The sequence below is a fragment of the Dendrobium catenatum genome, unplaced genomic scaffold (genome assembly GCF_001605985.2).
Source record: "Dendrobium catenatum unplaced genomic scaffold, ASM160598v2 original_scaffold_238182, whole genome shotgun sequence".
NCBI lineage: Eukaryota > Viridiplantae > Streptophyta > Magnoliopsida > Asparagales > Orchidaceae > Dendrobium > Dendrobium catenatum.
In genome coordinates this window covers 643,511-663,081 of record NW_021556590.1, presented here as the reverse complement: position 1 = coordinate 663,081, position 19,571 = coordinate 643,511, and the positions used below count along the sequence as shown (strand labels likewise).

Below are 19,571 nucleotides of genomic sequence, written 5' to 3'. Positions count from 1 at the left end.
CTGGGATTTAGTGAGTGAGCCAAGCAATGTAAATATGTATTACTTTTGCTTCACCTATCTTCTAGAATAGCATAAATAACATCCTAGAAGCTTGAGTCTTCATGAAGTGCCTTCCTCTCATATCTATATATAATTTATTTTACTTTGACAAGCATTGAATCCCACATCTCATAAATGAGATCTAAATAAGGCTTATCCGTATCAGCTACTCTCAACATCTCATAAAGTAAAAGAAAATTTATTATAAAAGTTGCTTTAAAGTTTTCTCTACCTTCTCGGTACTGCTTGGTACCATTCGGTACCCCTCTGTACTAAGAAGTACCGAGCGATACCGAGTTCCGGTACCGAGCGATACCGAGTACCGAGCGGTTCCGAGTACCGAGCAGTACCGAGCGGTACCGAGTACCGAGCAGTACCGAGTACCGAGCAGTACCGAGCGTTACTGAGTAGTGAGCGGTACCGAGCGATACCGAGTACCGAGCGATTCCGAGTATCGAGCGGTACCAAGTACCGAGTGGTACCGAGCCTACGATTAAGAAAACAAAGAACGAAGAAAACGAACCTTCAATGCTCATGTCACCTTCACAGTTCATGTTGTCGAGTCGCTCTGTTGACGAAGGATTCTTAATGCACGCGTCGTCAAGCCTCTTTGTCGATGAAGGATGATCTTGTCCGCTTTTATGCTCGCGTCGTCAAGCCGCTCCTTCGACTATAACGAAGAAGACGAACACCTATGCGGAAATGAAAAACCCAGCTCGCCGAAATGTTTAAACCGCATAAATGAATAGGGATATCGAGCGGATAGCTGAAATGAATAGGGCAAATTGTTGATCTATTTTTTTAATAGGATACGCGTGTCCGATCAAATTTAAATAATATTTTAATTGGACACGGCAAAACCGTATCCGACATGTATCCGTGCCGTATCAAAGGCATATCCGTATCCGACACGTGTCCGATACAACATGCCTCATAAAGAGGCGTATCCGTTCAACATAGGTTAGCACACTTGAGCCTATTCCCATTATAGCTTGCATATTGGAGCTTTAGAGGGTTGGTTTCTTGGATTTATGGGCTAGCCTGACCCAATTGACGTCTGGAATGATAAGATCCTACATGTGGTTTATTTTAATTTATTCCCTTAAATTTGAAATTTATACAATACACGAGAAGCAATTTCTTTCTCTCTTTCTTAGGCACTCTTTAGGAATGTTATCATTCAAAACTAATGAATACTTTCCTTTTTAATGCTTTGGCAGAGCTACCAAATGATATGTGAAAGGTACCCTTCATTTCGTGAAAGATCAGAAAATGTAGATCTTGTTGTTGAAATTTCTCTACAGCCATGGAAAGTTTTCAAGCCCGATGGGGTATGATTTTTTTTGACATAATATTTCTTGCAGATTTATTTTTTCCCTCCTAAAATTTTTTTGTCTTCTATGTTGATAACTGGAATTTCTGCCTTTTTACAACTACGTGGATAATTGCTCAACACAAAATTGTTTGAATTTCATTATTTTATGCAGCTTGACATGTTGAGAATCCTTCAGCATGCAAACTCATCTGGCTTTCTTCTGAAGTTTAACTGCTTCAATTGTTTAACTGGCTATTATTCTATCATATTGGGGATAAGGTTCTTTCTTGCTATTGATTCATTTACATATGAAATTATTTTTAAGAGTATGGATGCCCCATGACCAGGCCTGACGAAAAAACTGATTCTCATGTAAACTTTTGATGACGTTTTGCAGTTTAAGCGTTTTCAAGTTCAGTCAGAAATTCTTCACGGTGCAAGAGACATGGTATTGTTTTTTTCCAACCACCAAACCCACACCACGTGTCTTATGAACACTTAACTAGCTTGAGGATTTGATAAATATAGTTCATAGACTTCTCTATCCCTAATGATGTGGAACATCCTAGCTAATAGTTTTCCTTAGGAATAGTATATCTTAGTTAGCTTTAGTTCATGCTTTCTAGAGCCTTCTAGAGAGTTCAATTGCCTTTATATAAGCATGTTATTGTAATGAAGAAGATATGAATTAGTATTTTTGGAATTTGAAACAGTTTTCACTGTTTTTGGTCTCCAAGAGCTGTTTAGCTCTTCTTCATCTTGCCTCTCCATGTTTCTTCCCACATCAGATGGTATTAGAGCGTGGTATGACCCTTGACGTCGATCAGGGTCCTGGGCTACTGCTGCATCAACCCTTGACGTCGATCAGGGTTTTGGATGCTTTGAGAAGATCATGTATGAAGCTAGGCTGTCGATGACGTTCGAAGCCTCCACCAGCCGGCAACCTTACTGGCGAACCTACACATCTATCCGCGAATAACCCCTCACGATAGACTTGTATCGTCAATCTGAGCTCGTGTCATTGCTTGTCCAGTCCGCGCGAACAGCCGCGACGGCATCCAAGGCACTCACGACAGCAGACATCCACTCCAGTCTCGCACAAATTAGGCTCCACCTTCGCTTCCGCGCACGACCAGCCTCGCTTCATTCCCATGTGCGACCAAATCCCACTGCCCGAACTGCGAGCAGCTTCCCTCCGCTCCAGCAAGCGACCTTCGGTCCCTGCTCTCGCACGCGACCCGAACAACACCCGAGCATGTTCCATCTACATGCACCAATCTCCATCAGCCGGCAATCATATCGGCGATTCGACCTCCACCAACCAGCAGTCGTGATTCGATTTGTACTGACGGAAAACGGACATTTCCCGCGACTCAGATTTGCTCCCGCCCTTGCCTTCGCATCCCGCAATTCCAAGCCCAGCTCCGCTCCGCCCCGTCTTCCTTCCCACACGCACTCACTTCAGTCTACATGCAATCCATCCCCAACCAGTCCGATCAGATCAGTCAGCACAAAGCCTTGCAAACAGCCCCTTCCGATGCCGATTCACTCAATTATCTCCGCCCATCAGTGACTATCTTCAGTGTCTACAAAGGGTTGAGAAGAGCTTCCCATATGAGAAATCTTGGGGATTTGTTACATCTATAAGCTCTGAAGTGAGGTTATCTATTCTTCTGGCATCCTTATATTATGAATGGCTGCGATCTCCATTATCACTCATGATAGCTTCAAATCCAGCAATCTCGATTCCGCAACCATAGCCAACAGAGAAGGGAAAATGAACACGATTTCAGAAATGATACTTTTGGTTGGAGCATTTGGAGTTATTACATCATTTGGAGCAGGGTCAACTAATTCATCAGCTGCTGTTGAGGGTGACAATAGAGGCCACCTTGTTCTGAAGGAGAACATGAGATCTAATGAGTCTTTGTTATTAAATCTGGATACAATTAAGAAAGCAACAAATAATTTCTCTGAAGAAAGTAAGCTTGGAGAAGGTGGATTTGGACGCTATATCATGGACTTAACAGAGGTTATGTTGTTGGTCGCAAAGCAGCTGTTGCTCAAGAAAGACGGCTTCTTAGTCACTGTCTTGTTCTATCTGCACTTGGCTGGAGAATGAATCCAAAAGAGATCAAAGATATATTTGGTGTGCTAAGAGAAGGTGATGCTCAACTTGATGAAAGTAATAACATTATAAAACTTCAGATCACAATCAGTTTAATGTTCTCACTTGTGATTTCATTTGTATCTGATGCTTTGAGGTTTAAGTTCTGCTAAGATGTTACTTAAAGACACGAGCTCAGTTGACTTTGTTTTAAGAAACAAAGTTATAGAAGGGTTAAGGAACGCAGGATCGGATGCCTACAAGGTCTGTAGGTTTGGATCTTTGGGAAAGAGATTTAGTTGATTCATTGAGAATCGCTTTTGCTATTGGCGTACCTCCTTTAGTTCAGATTATGGAGTCGATTCCTTGGGAACCTTTGTAATCAAAGCAAGGATATTAGAGCATGTGAGGATTGCTTATGTTTTCTACTCTTACCTCCCCATCAATGACACGCCTCGACGGAGTCGAGCTTTTTGGACGCTAGGGGAGTATGATGTGGAACATCCTAGCTAATAGTTTTCTTTAGGAATAGTATATCTTAGTTAGCTTTAGTTCATACTTTCTAGAGCCTTCTAGAAGGTTCAATTGCCTTTATATAAGCATGTTATTGTAATGAAGAAGATGATATGAATTAGTATTTTTGGAATTTGAAACAGTTTTCTGTTTTTGGTCTCCAAGAGCTGTTTAGCTCTTCTTCATCTTGCTTCTCCATGTTTCTTCCCACATCACCTAATGTCTGAAACATATGATTGATTGAATGAAGTGGCTGGTGTGGCGAGAAAAAGAAGTGTTGGTCCCATGCACCTTGTTTGCTGCTTGCTCTTGTCATGCAGACTCCCTACTCTGGGGGTTGTTTGCATTTGGTAAAGATGGGAAAGACCTGCCTGCTGAGCCCTTTCTTCCTTCCTATGGATGACAAAATGGTGCTCCCTATTACTAGGCAAGGTGTATCTAACTTTCGACAGTCAAGATCTGTCTTGTATAAGCGAGCAAATTGCCCTAGATCTTCAAGGCCAGTGACCTGTTATCCATGAATCTTTAATACACTCACTTCTACAAGGAGAGATGTAAATGAGTTCTTTTTGGGGAGAACATCATTTGAACTTGCCACAACCTAGAGGATGAATTTGCTGTATTTCACAGATTGAAACTGTAAACTGGCACTAATATTCCTAGATTGTGAAATATATGTAGAAACTAATTCAATAGAAATGTTAAATTTTACCCTTAGAATAGAGGGAGATTGCATAGAGGTTGCAGACAATGTGAAGTGCATAGCTATTTGGTTATGAATTTGTGATTTGGCTCTTCAAGCTTATATCTATTCCCCAAGCTTCTAGTTATGATATCTCTACCATGCAAGCTTTGAAATTTGAGTCAAGCTGAAACCATTTACAACCCTTTGCTTTGCAGTAGTTTTGGCAGTAAGCCACCTTACCTCCTTTTTTTTTGCCAAGTTCAAGGTGTATAACTCCTGACTCTTTTCCTATGGCAAAGACACAATCCTATATAACTCTTTTACCCGTGACTGAAAAAGGAAAACCGTAAGACCCAAAAAATTTCAGGTATGTGAAAATTTGAATTAAGTAAATATATTGTAAAGTCTATTCTAAAGCTTAATGAAAAAAATAAAGAAAGAAAAATTTCTGTTAAGTTACTTGTAACAGTAAATACCATTAGTAAAAGAATTAAATTTGCTTTTAAGTAAATAATTTGCTTAACAATAGATACTAGATAATACAGGAAATTAATTTAAGTAATTTCTTAATTCTGATGAGAATTTTGAAGAGATGCCGGCCATAGGCAGTCAAGCATAACGTGGTAGTTATGTGAGTGGGCCCGTTTATTTTCAAGAAAAGAAATATTGAATGGTGGTGGAAAGAAAGAAAACAATGAATAATTATCCAAAAGGAAGCATCTGTTGGTTGAGCAGTTGTAAATTTTATGCTGCATTATTTACTCTTCATTAGTCATGCCTAAACCACATAGTTCTATTTTTTACTATTTGTATTTAATAGATGTTACCTCATCATCATTCAAATGTCATTATTTCTCTACTTACCTTTGCCACTATTGCATTTTAATATTTTTTGTGTCATGAACATGTCTATCAATGACTCATGGATTGCCCAACGCTCAAATTTATACAATTTAGTCGGGCTAATTCATTTTCATAAAATTTACCTTAAAATTACCCTTGTACTCTTACCTCAAAGTACTCTTAAGACATTTCTCTATGAGATGAATCAAAGTTTTGATTTTAACAGTGATGTAATATGCTGAACTTACATCTTTGATTTTAATATGACTTTCGTTGTTATGAAAAATGAATTGCTAATCCTTTTCCTATTTCTAAGTACTTGTTATGGTAGGGACCATTCTGGGGGGTTTCATTGAGTCACTTTGTTTAAGATTCATTATGCAATTCTGAGGTATAAGAAGTAGAATTATGGACATGATTTGTGAATGATTGTTCAATTAAATAGTTAATATTTGTAATTTTATTTTAAGAATTGTGTTTTGTGAAGTTTACAAAATATCAACAGATTAGTTATAGGTATCTAAGGTAATAATAATATTTATTACCTTGGAGGATTATGATACGCCAAGATGGGGCACTTGTGGGGCCCAAGGGAGCTATTATTCATTATATGAGGAGGAGGAATCAAAGGGGAGCTATTTAGGAAGGTTTCCTAATCGCGTTTATGCTGTTTAGGAAGATTTTAATTTTTTAGGAATATTTGTTAATTATGTTTATGCTGTTTAGGAAAGTTTTAATTATTTTGAAAAGTTTCTAGTTGTGTTTATGCTATTTAGGAAGGTTCCAATGGTGTTTCTTGTGTGTGAGAGCTATTTAAAGGGGAGTTTTGTCTAGGGTTATCATATTTTGTTTGCTGAATTTTATTTCTAGGGTTTTTCGAAGGTTCCTAGCGACGGCTAGGATTTCCGGGAGAGCTGATCTACCTTTCGAATAGTAGATCAATTGTATCTTGTATTATTATTAAAGGAGAAATAAAAAATCAGCACTTATTTTTATATTCCTCCATTTTTTGTTCTCCTCTACTCGCTGTTTTTACTTCCAAGATGTATCAGATTACCATGCTTTTTTAAAGTAGTGACATGGCTGTCTATTATAACTGTTTCGGGGGATATACTTTTATGTTGTCCGTTGTAAATATATGCACTTATAGTTAAAAGCGAGCCGGGGATAGTTCCTAATGGAGAAAAACAGTAGTTGATTTCTTATAGCATTGTTGTTCAGCTGGGATTCTGAATTACTTCTATCATTTAAAAAATTGTATATAATGTTTTGACTGTATACCATAATACTGAGTATCCAGCTGCATTTAACGAAATATTGCATGGCTTATCAACTCGACATGCTTACACATGAATTGTTTTTATAGCAGAAGATGACGCAAAACCTATCATGCCTACTCTAAGTTGCGTGCTTGAAGATAAGATTGGGCGAAAAAAGGCAAGGAATTATGAGTTTGCTTGTGCGGCTGTCATACACTCTTTGACAATTGATGCTTGGATAGCTACTTTGACAATGAACTTATAGGATAGAGTGATGTAAAATAACTATTTTAAGGAACAACAATATAACAAGGAACAACTTTTGTGAAGGTGATCAATCAAGGCTTTAATTCCATGTCTCTCAAGCCTAATTGTTGATTTATTCTTTTTCTTCATTGAAGAAAATGGCCAGAATGACTGCATCCATAAACAAAGGCATTCTAGCTGTCATTTAAAGAAATTGTTTTAATAGGGGTATGCACAAATTCTCCAGAGCACAGTTTTTCAGGTCTGATAGGTTTAGTAGAGCTCCTTGAAGCAATATTACAATATATTAAGGCTGACAGAAATAAGAGTTGCTCATTTTATGGGGAACAAGTAACCTATTACTTTGGTGGATATTTATTCTTGTACTGTTTCTGAAACCCTGTTCTATCCTGGTATTGCAGGTCATATTGTTCTCAGACATATTAACCCCCTTGCCAGGTATGAACATTCCATTTGACATTCTCAAAGGAAAAGGTCCAGTTATACATGATCCACTAAGAACAGCTAATGATGTTGCTGGAGTAACGGAGTTTGTTCCAGAAGAATCAGTTCCCTATGTAGGCGAGGCATTGTCAATATTAAGGGAGGAGGTAATATTTCATACAAGTATGCCATACACCTGAATTAGGTTTGTTGGGAGGTATTGGGATGAAAAACAATATCATTATATGTCGTATTTACTTGTAAGAGCGCTTATAATTAGTTGTTTTGTGTATTCATAAAAAATATGATTGCTAGCAATTTGGATAGTGGCACAATTTTTGCAATATAAAGTCATAGGCTAAATGATAGCGAAATAAAATTCTCATTTAAGAGTTTTTTTTCTACATCAATTCATGTGCAGAATGTGCCATATTTATTCTGCTTTAGCACTTGATCTTGCTACAAATGTCTTTTTTCTTGCTCTACCAAGTGACCAAATTTCTCAAACCAAGATGCAATATTCAGTGGCTTACTCTTGTCTTTAATAAAGCTAGGATAATCATCATTGGAGAATGTTTCAATGTTCAAATTCTTCGATTTCTTTCTAAAGCAATCCATTTTTAGTAGGCCTTTATATATATAAGGATGCCAAGAGTAGCTTACTAATGCTTCTTTGGATTTTGCATGTACTAACTTACACTTCAACAACAAAAGAAATTTCCGGTCTCATAATAGTTAGATAAATGAGTTTGCCCACTAATTTGTGATATGAAGATAGATCATCAAGAAATGCATTAAAATCATCAATTGTAGTTTGAGTATCCGTTGGTGTGTTAATAGGTTTATGATTAAGTAGGCCTCTTCAATGAGGTTAATGACATATTTTTATTTGAGAAAGAAAATTTCATATTTTTAGATGAACTCAATCCTAAAGAAGTATTTAGGTCGTCCTAAATCTTTCGTGATGAAGCACTTTTGATAGAGATATTGTGATGGCTATTTTCCATGAATAAAATGTCAGCAATATAATGAGTATTAGATCCAGTAGAAGTACGCTTGATGAAGGTGATATGTTGTGTTGCTTTGAAGAAATCAAAAGGCTAGTGACCATAAGAGATAATTAGTATTGTTAAGTTTATTAGAGGTACTAATGGTGAGGCTATAATACCATGAAAAATGAAGAAGATGTCAACTCATCAAAAGTGAAACATTGAAAACTAAGTAGTGAGGGCCAAAATAGCAAGTGAGTGTAGAGCAAAGCTAGCTTGCAAGATAGTGTAGACAAAGTCTAGATTTGCTACTGTGGTAGTTATCTACAACATGCAATGAGCATGGTGTTGCACTATTGCTAGAACAAGTGCGAGGTAGGGACAATCGATGTTGATGGGGTAAGCGTGACATAGCGACGAACAATCGACGGTAGTGATAAAGACAAGCAAGTGGCTTCATAGGATCAGTAGGGTTTCAAGTGCAAAAGTGTGATAATGCAACTATGTGCTGGAGTGAGCTTAAAGAGAAATGTGGCATGTGCGGGGCAAAGTGTGGTTGGGTGGGGGTTGTCGAAGATGCACCAGAGTAGGGGTGTCAAAACGGGTCCGTGAGTCAGGTTTGGGTCGAATCCGAATTTACCCGATTTTAAACGGGTTGACCCTAACCCAACCTGGTTTCATGAACGGGTCGAACTTCTGACCCGGACGGCCATACCTGACCTGTCGGGTTACCGGGTTGACCCGACCCGACCCGACAATCCGACTTTCCCGGAGTCACTCTTCCTGGTGTATTGGTGAATACTTGTGTTAGTTGCTCTTCCTGTCGGATCGAAAATCACCACAATGCACAGCGACACAACCCATTGTTCTTTTGTTGGATAAGAAGTTAAGAAGACGACGGGAGGGTTTCGTCCTCAATCCCGACAACCGAAGTGCGAGAGTTACTTTGCTCACTGGAGGGAGAACACCAAAGTTTGCGAGCACTGTTTGGGAGTTTTGCTCACTGCAACTCCCCTTTCTCTCTCTCTATTATACTAGACCTCTAAAGGAGAGAAGAAAAGAAAATAAAAAAGAAGAAGATAAGAAGGGGGAGGAGTAGAAATTAAAGAAGATGAAGAAGGAAGAATAAAGTGGAGAAGATGGAGAAGATGGAAAAGAAGGAGAGGGAGGAAGAAAAGAGAGGAAGTATACATGCTGATTGTGAAAGAGATTGATCAGCAAAAGCGACAGGAGGAGATCTATTCTTAGACTAGAGAGAGGACGTTGGGACTAGTTCGTCTTGGCTAAACGAGAGGAAGAGAGGAAGCAGGGCTTTTTTGGGTTGGTTTGAATGAAGCAATACGAGAAACAGAGAGAGTGGGCTAATTGACCTTATGGCTATGCTTGTCAAACAACCTAGCAGTCTTGCAAACTCAAATCGGGTCGGTTTCGGGTTTCCGGGTCAACTCGACCCATTTTTTGGAATGGGTTGACTTATTGAACCTGAACCCGACCCGTATGTCAAACGGGTTGACCCGAACCCGAAAATTTTCGGGTTGGGTTTCGGGTTATGTCAAATATTGACACCCTTGCACTAGAGTGAAACTTTTGAATGCTAAAGACTGAGCAGTGATTGGGATATGGGGTAGGGGTGGGTGCGACTGTGTGATACTCAAGTAGGGCTACAAAAATGGATGAGATAGCGAAGGGGATTGCCAACTTTTAAATGTGCTATGAGACCATCTCAAGCGGTGTTGAGAAGAAAAATAAAATAAAATTATTGTGTTTCATTGATTTTTAATAAGGCCTATAACTCTGCATAAAGGAGAATACAATATGGAAATAAATAACTGAAATCATATTCTTAATTAAGAGGATATATTCTACCATAATCTCCTTATATAGATAAGCATTTATCTATCACCTCCCAAATACTCTACTAGTAACTACATTAATGAGATGCACATTTAAATTGGTACCATTTGGGCTGCTTATGGGGGAAAAGGTATATTTTAAATTGAACAAATCAATACCGAGCTCTGTTCATCCTTCATGCGGTTCTTCATCTTCAGTATACTAAAAAAGTTTTCACCCATATATTAGGTATTTAGCAAATAAATAATTATCTAAAAATAGGGTTTGGGTGAAGTTTCTTATAATTGGATGGAATAGTTTTTTTAAGGGTGTATGATCTTAGTTTTGTTTGAAATGCCTTTTATGTGGATGACGTTCTTTATTTTTTAATTTTGTGGAAGATTTAAGATTTGCATGTACAATAAGAATCAAACATAATCAATTCTCTTAAAAAATGCTACATAAATAATACATAACCTGTTGACAGGGCACCATTTCAAATGTGAATGTATTTGATGAAAGAATCATTTTCCATTTCATATTTCTTCTTTGTTGCCCGAATGGAAAACTTTTATGCCATGTGCTTTTGTTTTGTGTTTTATTTAATACTCGTCTGTCTACCTTGCATGCATAATGTCACCAACATGTTGAAGTTTTATAAGTACTAAAAGTTGAAAATGTTGAATAGAAGTACTCTCATACTCTAAATATGCTGTTAAGTCCTCGTTAAAAATGATGAAGTCACTTTGATACACTTCATAGTTTTCTGTGTCTTCTACTTTGCTTAGTTATCTCACAGTTTTGAGCATAAGCACACACAGGGTTGTGCGCACCCATGGTGATATGTATTGATATGCGTGCATGCAGACATGGTGATTTGCTTTTTCGTTTAAAAGTGAGATAGGCAGAAGTAAATTTGGGATTGATATTTCTATCTTTAACAGCAAAAACTTATTGATAGGCTGACTTAGACATTTAAAGATGCATTTATCTTCTAGTCTTTTGAATGATACTTCAGCTAGCTGCCTGAAAGAAGTATGAGTCCTCATAACATCTGCATATTCTTCTTGGTTAATCATTAATCTCTAATGTTATTTCCTTCATGTTTGTTTTATCTTGCTGCAGCAGTTTGGCATATCTTAATGTCTTCTGTTAGGAACCAATGTATTGCTTGATTCAGGTAAAAAGCGAAGCTGCTGTATTAGGCTTTGTTGGGGCTCCTTTCACTTTGGCTTCTTATGTCGTAGAAGGCGGTTCATCTAAGCATTTCTCAAAAATAAAGAACTTGGCCTTCTCTCAACCCAAGGTAACTTTCTGCTTATCTTTATCAGCAATTTGCTAGTTTGAAGTTGCCCGCATACATAGTTGTAATTTTTTGTGCTTGACAAAGGCCAATATGTTTTTGTGCATGTTGCAGTTCAGGTTCAATTGCCATGCCAAACATGTTAATGATAGGTAGGATATCAGTGCAGAAATTAAGAAATCCTTGGCTGAGTTTGCAAATTTCAGCAAGGATCAAGCAGATTTTGAGAGAAATCTCTAGGTAAGACACTAGGGAACTTGATAATTGATAGCAAAATAGAAGAAAAACAACAAGATACAATGGATATTCGATTCGAGAGGAAGATTCGGCTCTCCAAATCTCTAGCTAGCGACTAGACCCCAAACACTTAAGAGAAAAACCAGAAAATTAGCAAACAATCACCTAACCCTAACCCTAATCCCTTCCCTCCTATTAGAGAATACAAAATAAAAGCATAAAAAAAAAGAAAAAAATACAAAATATAAGCATAATTACTAAACAACCATTCCTTGATTAATTTCTCTCTAAATTCGTCCGCTCCTTTTTTAATTTGCCATCAAAGCATGGGCTCCAAGGGGGAGGGGGGAGGGGGATGCTCCATGTCCGCCTGGTAATCTGACCACCTCTATAATAAAACTTGATTCCATTGTTACTATCGTGTAAGGATGTCATAGAGGGATGAAATGAGCATATTTGCTTAGCCTGTCTACTACCACCAGAATAACTGTGAACCATTCAGATCACGGTAGCCTGTCTATAAAATCCATGGAAACCTCTTCCCATACTTTGCCTGGGAGTGCCAATGGCTATAATAGCCCTCCAGCAGCCATTGCCATATACTTGTTTCGCTGACACACCTCTCACATGGCCACCATCTCCTCGACATCTTTGTGCATCCCCTTTCAGTATAATTCAACAACCAGTTTTCTGTACACCCAAATGGTCCCTAACAACGTTCCCGTGGAACTTCTGCAACAAGTGCAGGATATGAATTGAGGTTTGTGGCATCACAAACCTCTCCTTATATAGAAGTCTCTCCCATCTAATGAATTGCTCGGATGGCTACTCCCATCTTTCAACAAATCCTCTTTGATCTTTCTCAGCTCCTGGTCTTGCACACTCTCTTCCTTAATGGCCCCCCAATTCAACATAAGCGGAATCGAAATGGCTACTGCTGGAGTTCCCCACACATCTAGACAAGGCATCAGCTGCCTTGTTTTTTGGCCTCAGTCTATGATGTATCTCAAAATCATATCCCAACAACTTTGATTGCCGCATCTGATACTCCTCGGTCACCATCCTCTGCTCTAGTAAGTTCTTCAAACTCCTTTGGTCGATCCTAACGATGAAATGTCGACCCATCAAGTACAAGCGCCACTTTTGAATAGCCAATCAATGTCCATCAATTCCCACATAAATTGACTTCAACCTAGCTCTGGCTGTCAATATCTAGCTAAAGTAGGCTATGGGTCTTTGATTTTGCATGAGCACTGCCCCAACCCATACCCTGAGGCATTAGTCTTCGCCACGAACATCTGGCTAAAATCAAGTAATGCTAGGACCAGAACTGTATTCATGGTTGTCTTTAATCTCTCAAAGGCCTGAGTAATTGTCTCTCCTTATAAGAAGCTATCTTTCTTTAGCTTCTTTGTCAAAGGCTAAACGATGGTGATATATCCCTTCACAAACCTCCTATAGTACCCGGTCAATTCTAGGAATCCCTTTAGCTCCCTCAGGTTCCTAGGTAGATGCCACTTCAACATTTCCTCGATCTTGGCCTCATCTGCGGCCACCCCTTTCTGGGATACCATGTTCCCCAAGTACTCTACACTTGCCTGTGCAAAGCAAAACTTCTTCAAATTGGCCCTCAGCTGATGCTCCTATAACACCTCTAAGACTGCCCTTATATGCTCCAAATGCTCCTCACTGTTTTTTGCTATACTCCAAGATGTCATCAAAGAAAATCAGGACAAACTTCCTAAGTTTAGGTCGGAATACCTTATTCATGAGGGATTGGAAGGTAGCAGGGGAGTTGCTGAGACCAAACGGTATCACTAATAACTAATAGTGTCCCTTGTGTGTCCTAAAAGCTATCTTCGAAACATCTTTCTCTCTCATCTGAATCTGATGGTATATGGACTTCAGGTTCATCTTCCTGAATATTGCTGCTCCTTAAAGCTCATCTATCACTGGAATAGAAAACTTACTTGGTACAGACTCCTTATTCAATGCCCGATAGTCCACACAAAATCGTCTACTCTCCTTCTTTTTAATAAAAAGAACAGGGCTATAAAAAGGGCTCATGCTCGGCTTGATGATCCCGGCCTCTAACATTTTTCAGATCATATTTTCAATCTCATCCTTCTGAATCTGGGGGTAGCGATAAGGTCTGACACTAATCGGTGATACCCCTCCCTTAGTATGATGACATGCTCCTGTCCCCTCTGTGATGATAATCCACGAGGTGATTGAAAAACCTCACAAAACTTCTGTATAACTGACTGTACTGAAAAAGGGATGTCCCCTCCTTCCTCCCCTCTGGACCCCTTTAAGCTCTGTAACTCCACCAGAAATTCTCTTCCCTCCTCCCGGATGGCTCTTACCATGATTTTTAGTGACACTATGACTTTAGAGAGTCCGACATCTCCTTTAATCACCACCTTCCTCCCTTCCACCATTAGCTCTATGGTCAACATCTCCCAATTTAGCTTGGTATCCCCAAGGTTTGTAGCCATCTCATCCCCAAGATGACATCAAAATAAGAAAGGCCACTCGCTTACACACCCCTCTAACTGTCTCCATCTTCCCTACCCCCATCATCACCCTATAACATCTTGTGTCCACCAGTTTCAGCCCTAATTGGTCTACAACTTGGTTGGAGATGAAGTTGTGGGTGTCTCGACTATCTATCAGCACCACTACCTCATTGTCTTCTATTTCTCTTGTCACCTTTATAGTGTGATTCAGAGTGAATCTCACCACTGATTTCTTGGAAACCTCATCCATGTCTAAATGCAGCTTTTCTTCCTCCATTGATGCCTCACTCGCACCTCCTTCTTCAACTTCCTCGTCATCAAAGACGGTGAGAACTTGAAGAGTTAGGTCCTTACATCTATGCCACGATGTGTACTTCCCATTACATCGAAAACATAACCCCTTTGCTCGCTTCTCCTGCACCTCCACCACCTCTATGAATCGCTTGAAGTTATCCCCCGGGCGAACTCCACCACTCTTCTCCTTATGAGCTTCTCTCTGGAAGGATATTGTTTGGGTTCAGGGCGCTAGCGTTGTCGGGGTATTTTGATAGGCCCCTCCCATGATGTTGCTTTTGATGGCCTTTTCCCTCTTTCATTTTTCCTCCACCCTCTTAGTCAGGTCCATCGTCTCTCTCAGTGTCACGACTCGGACCGGAGGCTCAAATTAACGAGTCGTGAACAGACAATTGGACAGTAATTTAAATTTTCAATTACTAACTAACTATTTCTAATAAGTAGAAAGAGCCACTAAAACCTCAAAATATATATAAATACCTTTCTCTCAGAGCGTCACGCCTATAATACATATTATTATCTCTTCTGCTCATTTTAATTAATCGAATTATACTTGAAAATGTTATTGAAAACAACAGTGAGTTATGTAGAACTCAGTGAGTAAATCATGCCTTTAAATTTCAGTAATACAAGACTATTGAAACAATATGCATGCTCATTTTCAAACATAAAATAATTTCTTTTAAATTCATTTCAAACATGGCCATCAACATTATACATATACCATTATCATATTTTTTATCTTTATCTTTATCATTTTTCGTAAATAATACAATCGTCACAGGAGTCATCATCTAAAATAGTACTAATGAAGGCATTCATTTTCCTTTTTCATAACATTTTTCATTTACATGCACGGGTATATTGCATCCCCAATCAATACCATAAGGAGGTGTGATCCATTAGTCAATATACACATGCAAGCATCTCTATCTAGTCATTTCGTGCAAATAGTGTTCATTAATTTTATATAATAAAATGAAAAACAATATTTTAATTTTCATTTGACTCAATATGACCAATCATTTGATATGAGAAAGAGACATCATTATATAGCTTGCAATAAAGACTTAATAAAGAGGTATTACTATCTTTTGACATATAATGTAAGAGTACAAAATCATTATTGTAATTAAAAAGACTTGAGTATTCACCTTAATGCAGATGCTTTAAAAGTTTTTTCTTACTTCCTTACTCTGATGATGGTAGATTTAATACCTAGAAAGACTCTCATCTTTAAGATTTAATTGATAAATTTCTCTAACTTGTTTAATTATAATTAATTAGTGCAATAAACATCTCAAATATTATTAATCAGAATTGTTCTCATTATTTAGAATTAGCTATTGAATGTACGTAGATAGTCTTTAGTCTTTACATTTACATATATACTTATCTCTCAATATATTACTAAAATTTAAAATAATATTCATAACCTAATAATCTTTTAAATAACTTCCACTCTTTCACTTATCCTCCACCTATATATTTATTTTACTTTTATGATTTATATATCATAATTAATTTAATTTCTATTAAATATGCAAATTATCTCTAGTCATTTTAATCTATTATTTGTATAAGTAAAATATCTTTTATAAAATTTATTTTCTCAAATTGAAATAATCTTTATTATTTTGATTGTGACACTTTATAATCTTTCTTATATATAGATAATTATTCCTAAAATATAATTTATAAAAATATAACTAATTTAATTAAATAAAATATTTCATTATTTTTACACACTCTATCCCTCACTATATACATTTTAACAAAATAACCAAATATATAATATACTCAATTAAAATGATTTTTTCATAACCTAATTATTATTCAAAAAAATATGCTCATAATTATCTAAATAATATTTAAAATTTCATATTTTATTATCAATACGAATCATTTTTCTCCATTGTGTCCTATTAAAAGTCAAATTCTCGTTTAAATCTAATAAAGAAAGGTCATTCCTAATATTTTCTAACCAGTCTTTTTAGGTCTACCCCTACCTTTCTTAACATAAGTCAAATCTAATACATCCACTCTCCTAACCGGGTCATCAGAAGGCCGTCGTTTTATGTGACCAAACCATCTAAGGCGACTCTCTCTAATCTTATCTTCTACTGGAGCTAATTATGAAAAATTTTGTCAAGCTAAAACATAATAATATATATGCTACGACAAAGACGGTTTGTGATTTGGACTTAAAATTATTCCAGAAAAAAATTTGACATTTTAGGCCAAAATTTTTCTTAAAAAAAATTAAGGATTTTCACAGCCATAAGGGGATGTTCTTCATCAATCAATCATGTACATATACAAGCATATCTATCTAAACATTTTATTTATATAACATTCATCAACTTTATGTAGTAATGTAAAATATATCATGCTAATTACCATTTAATTTAAAATAATCAATCATTTAAAATGTGGAAGATCAATCATTTGCAATAATAATTAAATACAATTAGAAGAAGTAATACAATTACCGTAAATTAGGAACATGAGTACTCACCTTAAATCTAGGCACTGTGATACTTTACTCTTTCACCTTACACCCACGTTAATATATTTAGCACATATATAAAGACCCTAACGTTAAAATTTAAATGATAATTACTCTTAATTTAAATTAGTTTATTATTTATTTAAATTTCTCATATATTTTTAAATTATATGCACTATCTTTCTCTTTCTAAATATACCTACAAAATTCAATTGAAAATTCATAACCTAATAGATGATATTTTAAATCCACTATCATAATTAATTTAATTTCTATTAAATATGCAAATTATCTCTAGTCATTTTAATCCACTATTCGTATAAGTAAAATCTCTTTTTATAAAATTTATTTTCTCAATTTGAAATAATCTTTATTATTTTGATTGTGGCACTTTATAATCTTTCTTTTTTATATAAATATTTTTCTAGTAAATATAAAATTATTCCTAAAATGGAATTTATAAAAATATAACTAATTTAATTAAATAAAATCTTTCATAACATTTACACACTCTATCCCTCTCTACGATACATTTTAACAAAATAACCAAACATATACTACACTCAATTAAAATTAATTTTCCATAACCTCATTATTATTCTAAAAAATATGCTCATAAAGTGTTTTCTATTTTATTTATAAGATATTACCTAAATAATATTTAAAATTTCAGATTTTATTATCAATAATTTTATATACAACTATTCTAAAAATTTCATAACTATATTCTAAGTTTTATATATCAAAATTTTGTAAATATCAAATTTATTACCTTCTTCCTTCTCTCCAAGCCCTAAAACGCACGCACACGACTCCCCCTCAACTGGCTTGGTCACAGGTGCCTACTTTCTTCCGCTCCCTTTCTTTTCTCTCTATTCCTTTAGTCTTCTTCTTCGTCTCGGCTGATTTTTATTTGCTCGTATGATTCCACTGGAGTGAATGAATTGCACTTATTCCTCACGAGGAGTCGCTACTTCTCATTTCTGAATATGTTTCCTCGCTTATTCGCACAAATGAGTCTCGCCAGTTGCTTCTGCGCCTGCTTGTGGCCCACTCGCATTGTCTGCTGCTTTGTCCGATCTCGCTATTTGATTAGGACCGATTCAATTGAACTGGTCGGCTGAACTAGTTCTTACACTTAGCCCCCTTGGCCTCAACACCCTAAGTTCGACCCGTATGTCCTCCCTCACTCCCTTCATGAAATTCTCCTCCAATACTTCCTCACACATCTCCCTCTGTCTCCCTGACAGCAGCTCAAGCTTCTCCCGGTACTCTATAACTGTCCCATCCTAAGTTAGAGCAAAAAATTGCTCGTGGATGTCCCCTTCCCGGATGGCTCTGAAACGTTCCAACAAGCACTCATTGAATTCTCCCCATGAGTAGATCGAATATCTCGCCTCCCTCCATTGGAACCAAGCTAGTGCTTTCCCTTATAAACATAGGCCCGCCGCTATGAGTTTCTCCCCATCAATCAACCCATTGATGGCAAAATAATGTTCAACTCGGTACACCCAACCTTGAGCATCCTCCCATTCAATGACCGACATCTTTAGCTTCCTTGCCCACACATCCATACCCCATTGGTTTCTTCCCCCGTTGTTTTCCCCTGTGTAGTAGTGTTCCTTCCTCTCTTGGTTGGTTTTGACCCCATGGCTCTCCCAACCATGCCCTTCTCCAGTCCACCTCTACCCATGCCCGGGTAACCTCCCACAAGGGTCAGCTTCCCTCCTTCTTGCTGTCTTCCCTTCGGAATTACCCGATCTGCCCAGTCCTTGATGGAAGACACTCTTCAATTCATCGTCATCCTCTTGGATCTCCTTTCCTCGTGTTTCCCCCAAGTGATCGCTGGTGATGCTTTCAATTGCATCTCAAGCATTTTTTTTCATAATCTCTTTAACATTCCCAAAGCAGTTCTCGATGGCTGATAGTCTTCTTTCCACCTCGAAATATTTTTCTTGTACTCCGGCCTTGAGTTGCTCCATTTCGCCCTCTAACACATCCGTCTTATTTGCCGCCATTGATTGGATCTAGGTCCCAATTCGCAAAACAACAATTAAAACTTCTTTTCCCTCCCAAGAAAGTACTCTGATACCAATTTGATAGGATATCAGTGCAGAAATTAAGAAATCCTGGGCTGAGTTAGCAAATTTCCATAAGGATCAAGTAGATTTTGAGAGAAAACCCTAGGTAAGACAGTAGTGAACTCTATAATTGATAGGAAAATAGAAGAAAAATAACAAGATACAATGGATCTCCAATTCGAGAGGAAGATCCGGTTCTCCAAATATGGGGCTAGAGCCCAAACACCTAAGAGAAAAATCAGAAAATCAGCAAACAACAAACAATCAACTAACCCTATCCTTAATCCCTTCCCTCCTATTAGAGAATATAAAATAAAAGCATAATTACTATGCAGCTCTTCCCTGGGGGGGGGGG

General features: G+C 37.3%; 1 protein-coding gene across 2 annotated transcripts in view; it reads left to right on the top strand.

Annotated features, from left to right (window-relative positions):
• Window positions 1-1,254: 1,254 nt before the first annotated feature.
• LOC114578968 (uroporphyrinogen decarboxylase) overlaps window positions 1,255-19,571 on the top strand; it is a 21,193-nt gene continuing 2,876 nt past the window's right edge. Inside the window, exons 1-4 of one of the 2 annotated variants that reach the window (XM_028692606.1) lie at window positions 1,255-1,370; window positions 6,872-6,939; window positions 7,430-7,618; window positions 11,454-11,579. In XM_028692606.1, coding sequence (XP_028548439.1) covers window positions 1,346-1,370; window positions 6,872-6,939; window positions 7,430-7,618; window positions 11,454-11,579 — 408 coding nt within the window. In that variant the 5' untranslated portion in view covers window positions 1,255-1,345. The remainder of the gene's footprint in view (window positions 1,371-6,871; window positions 6,940-7,429; window positions 7,619-11,453; window positions 11,580-19,571) is intronic. The other variant, XM_028692605.1, reaches the window with a different exon arrangement.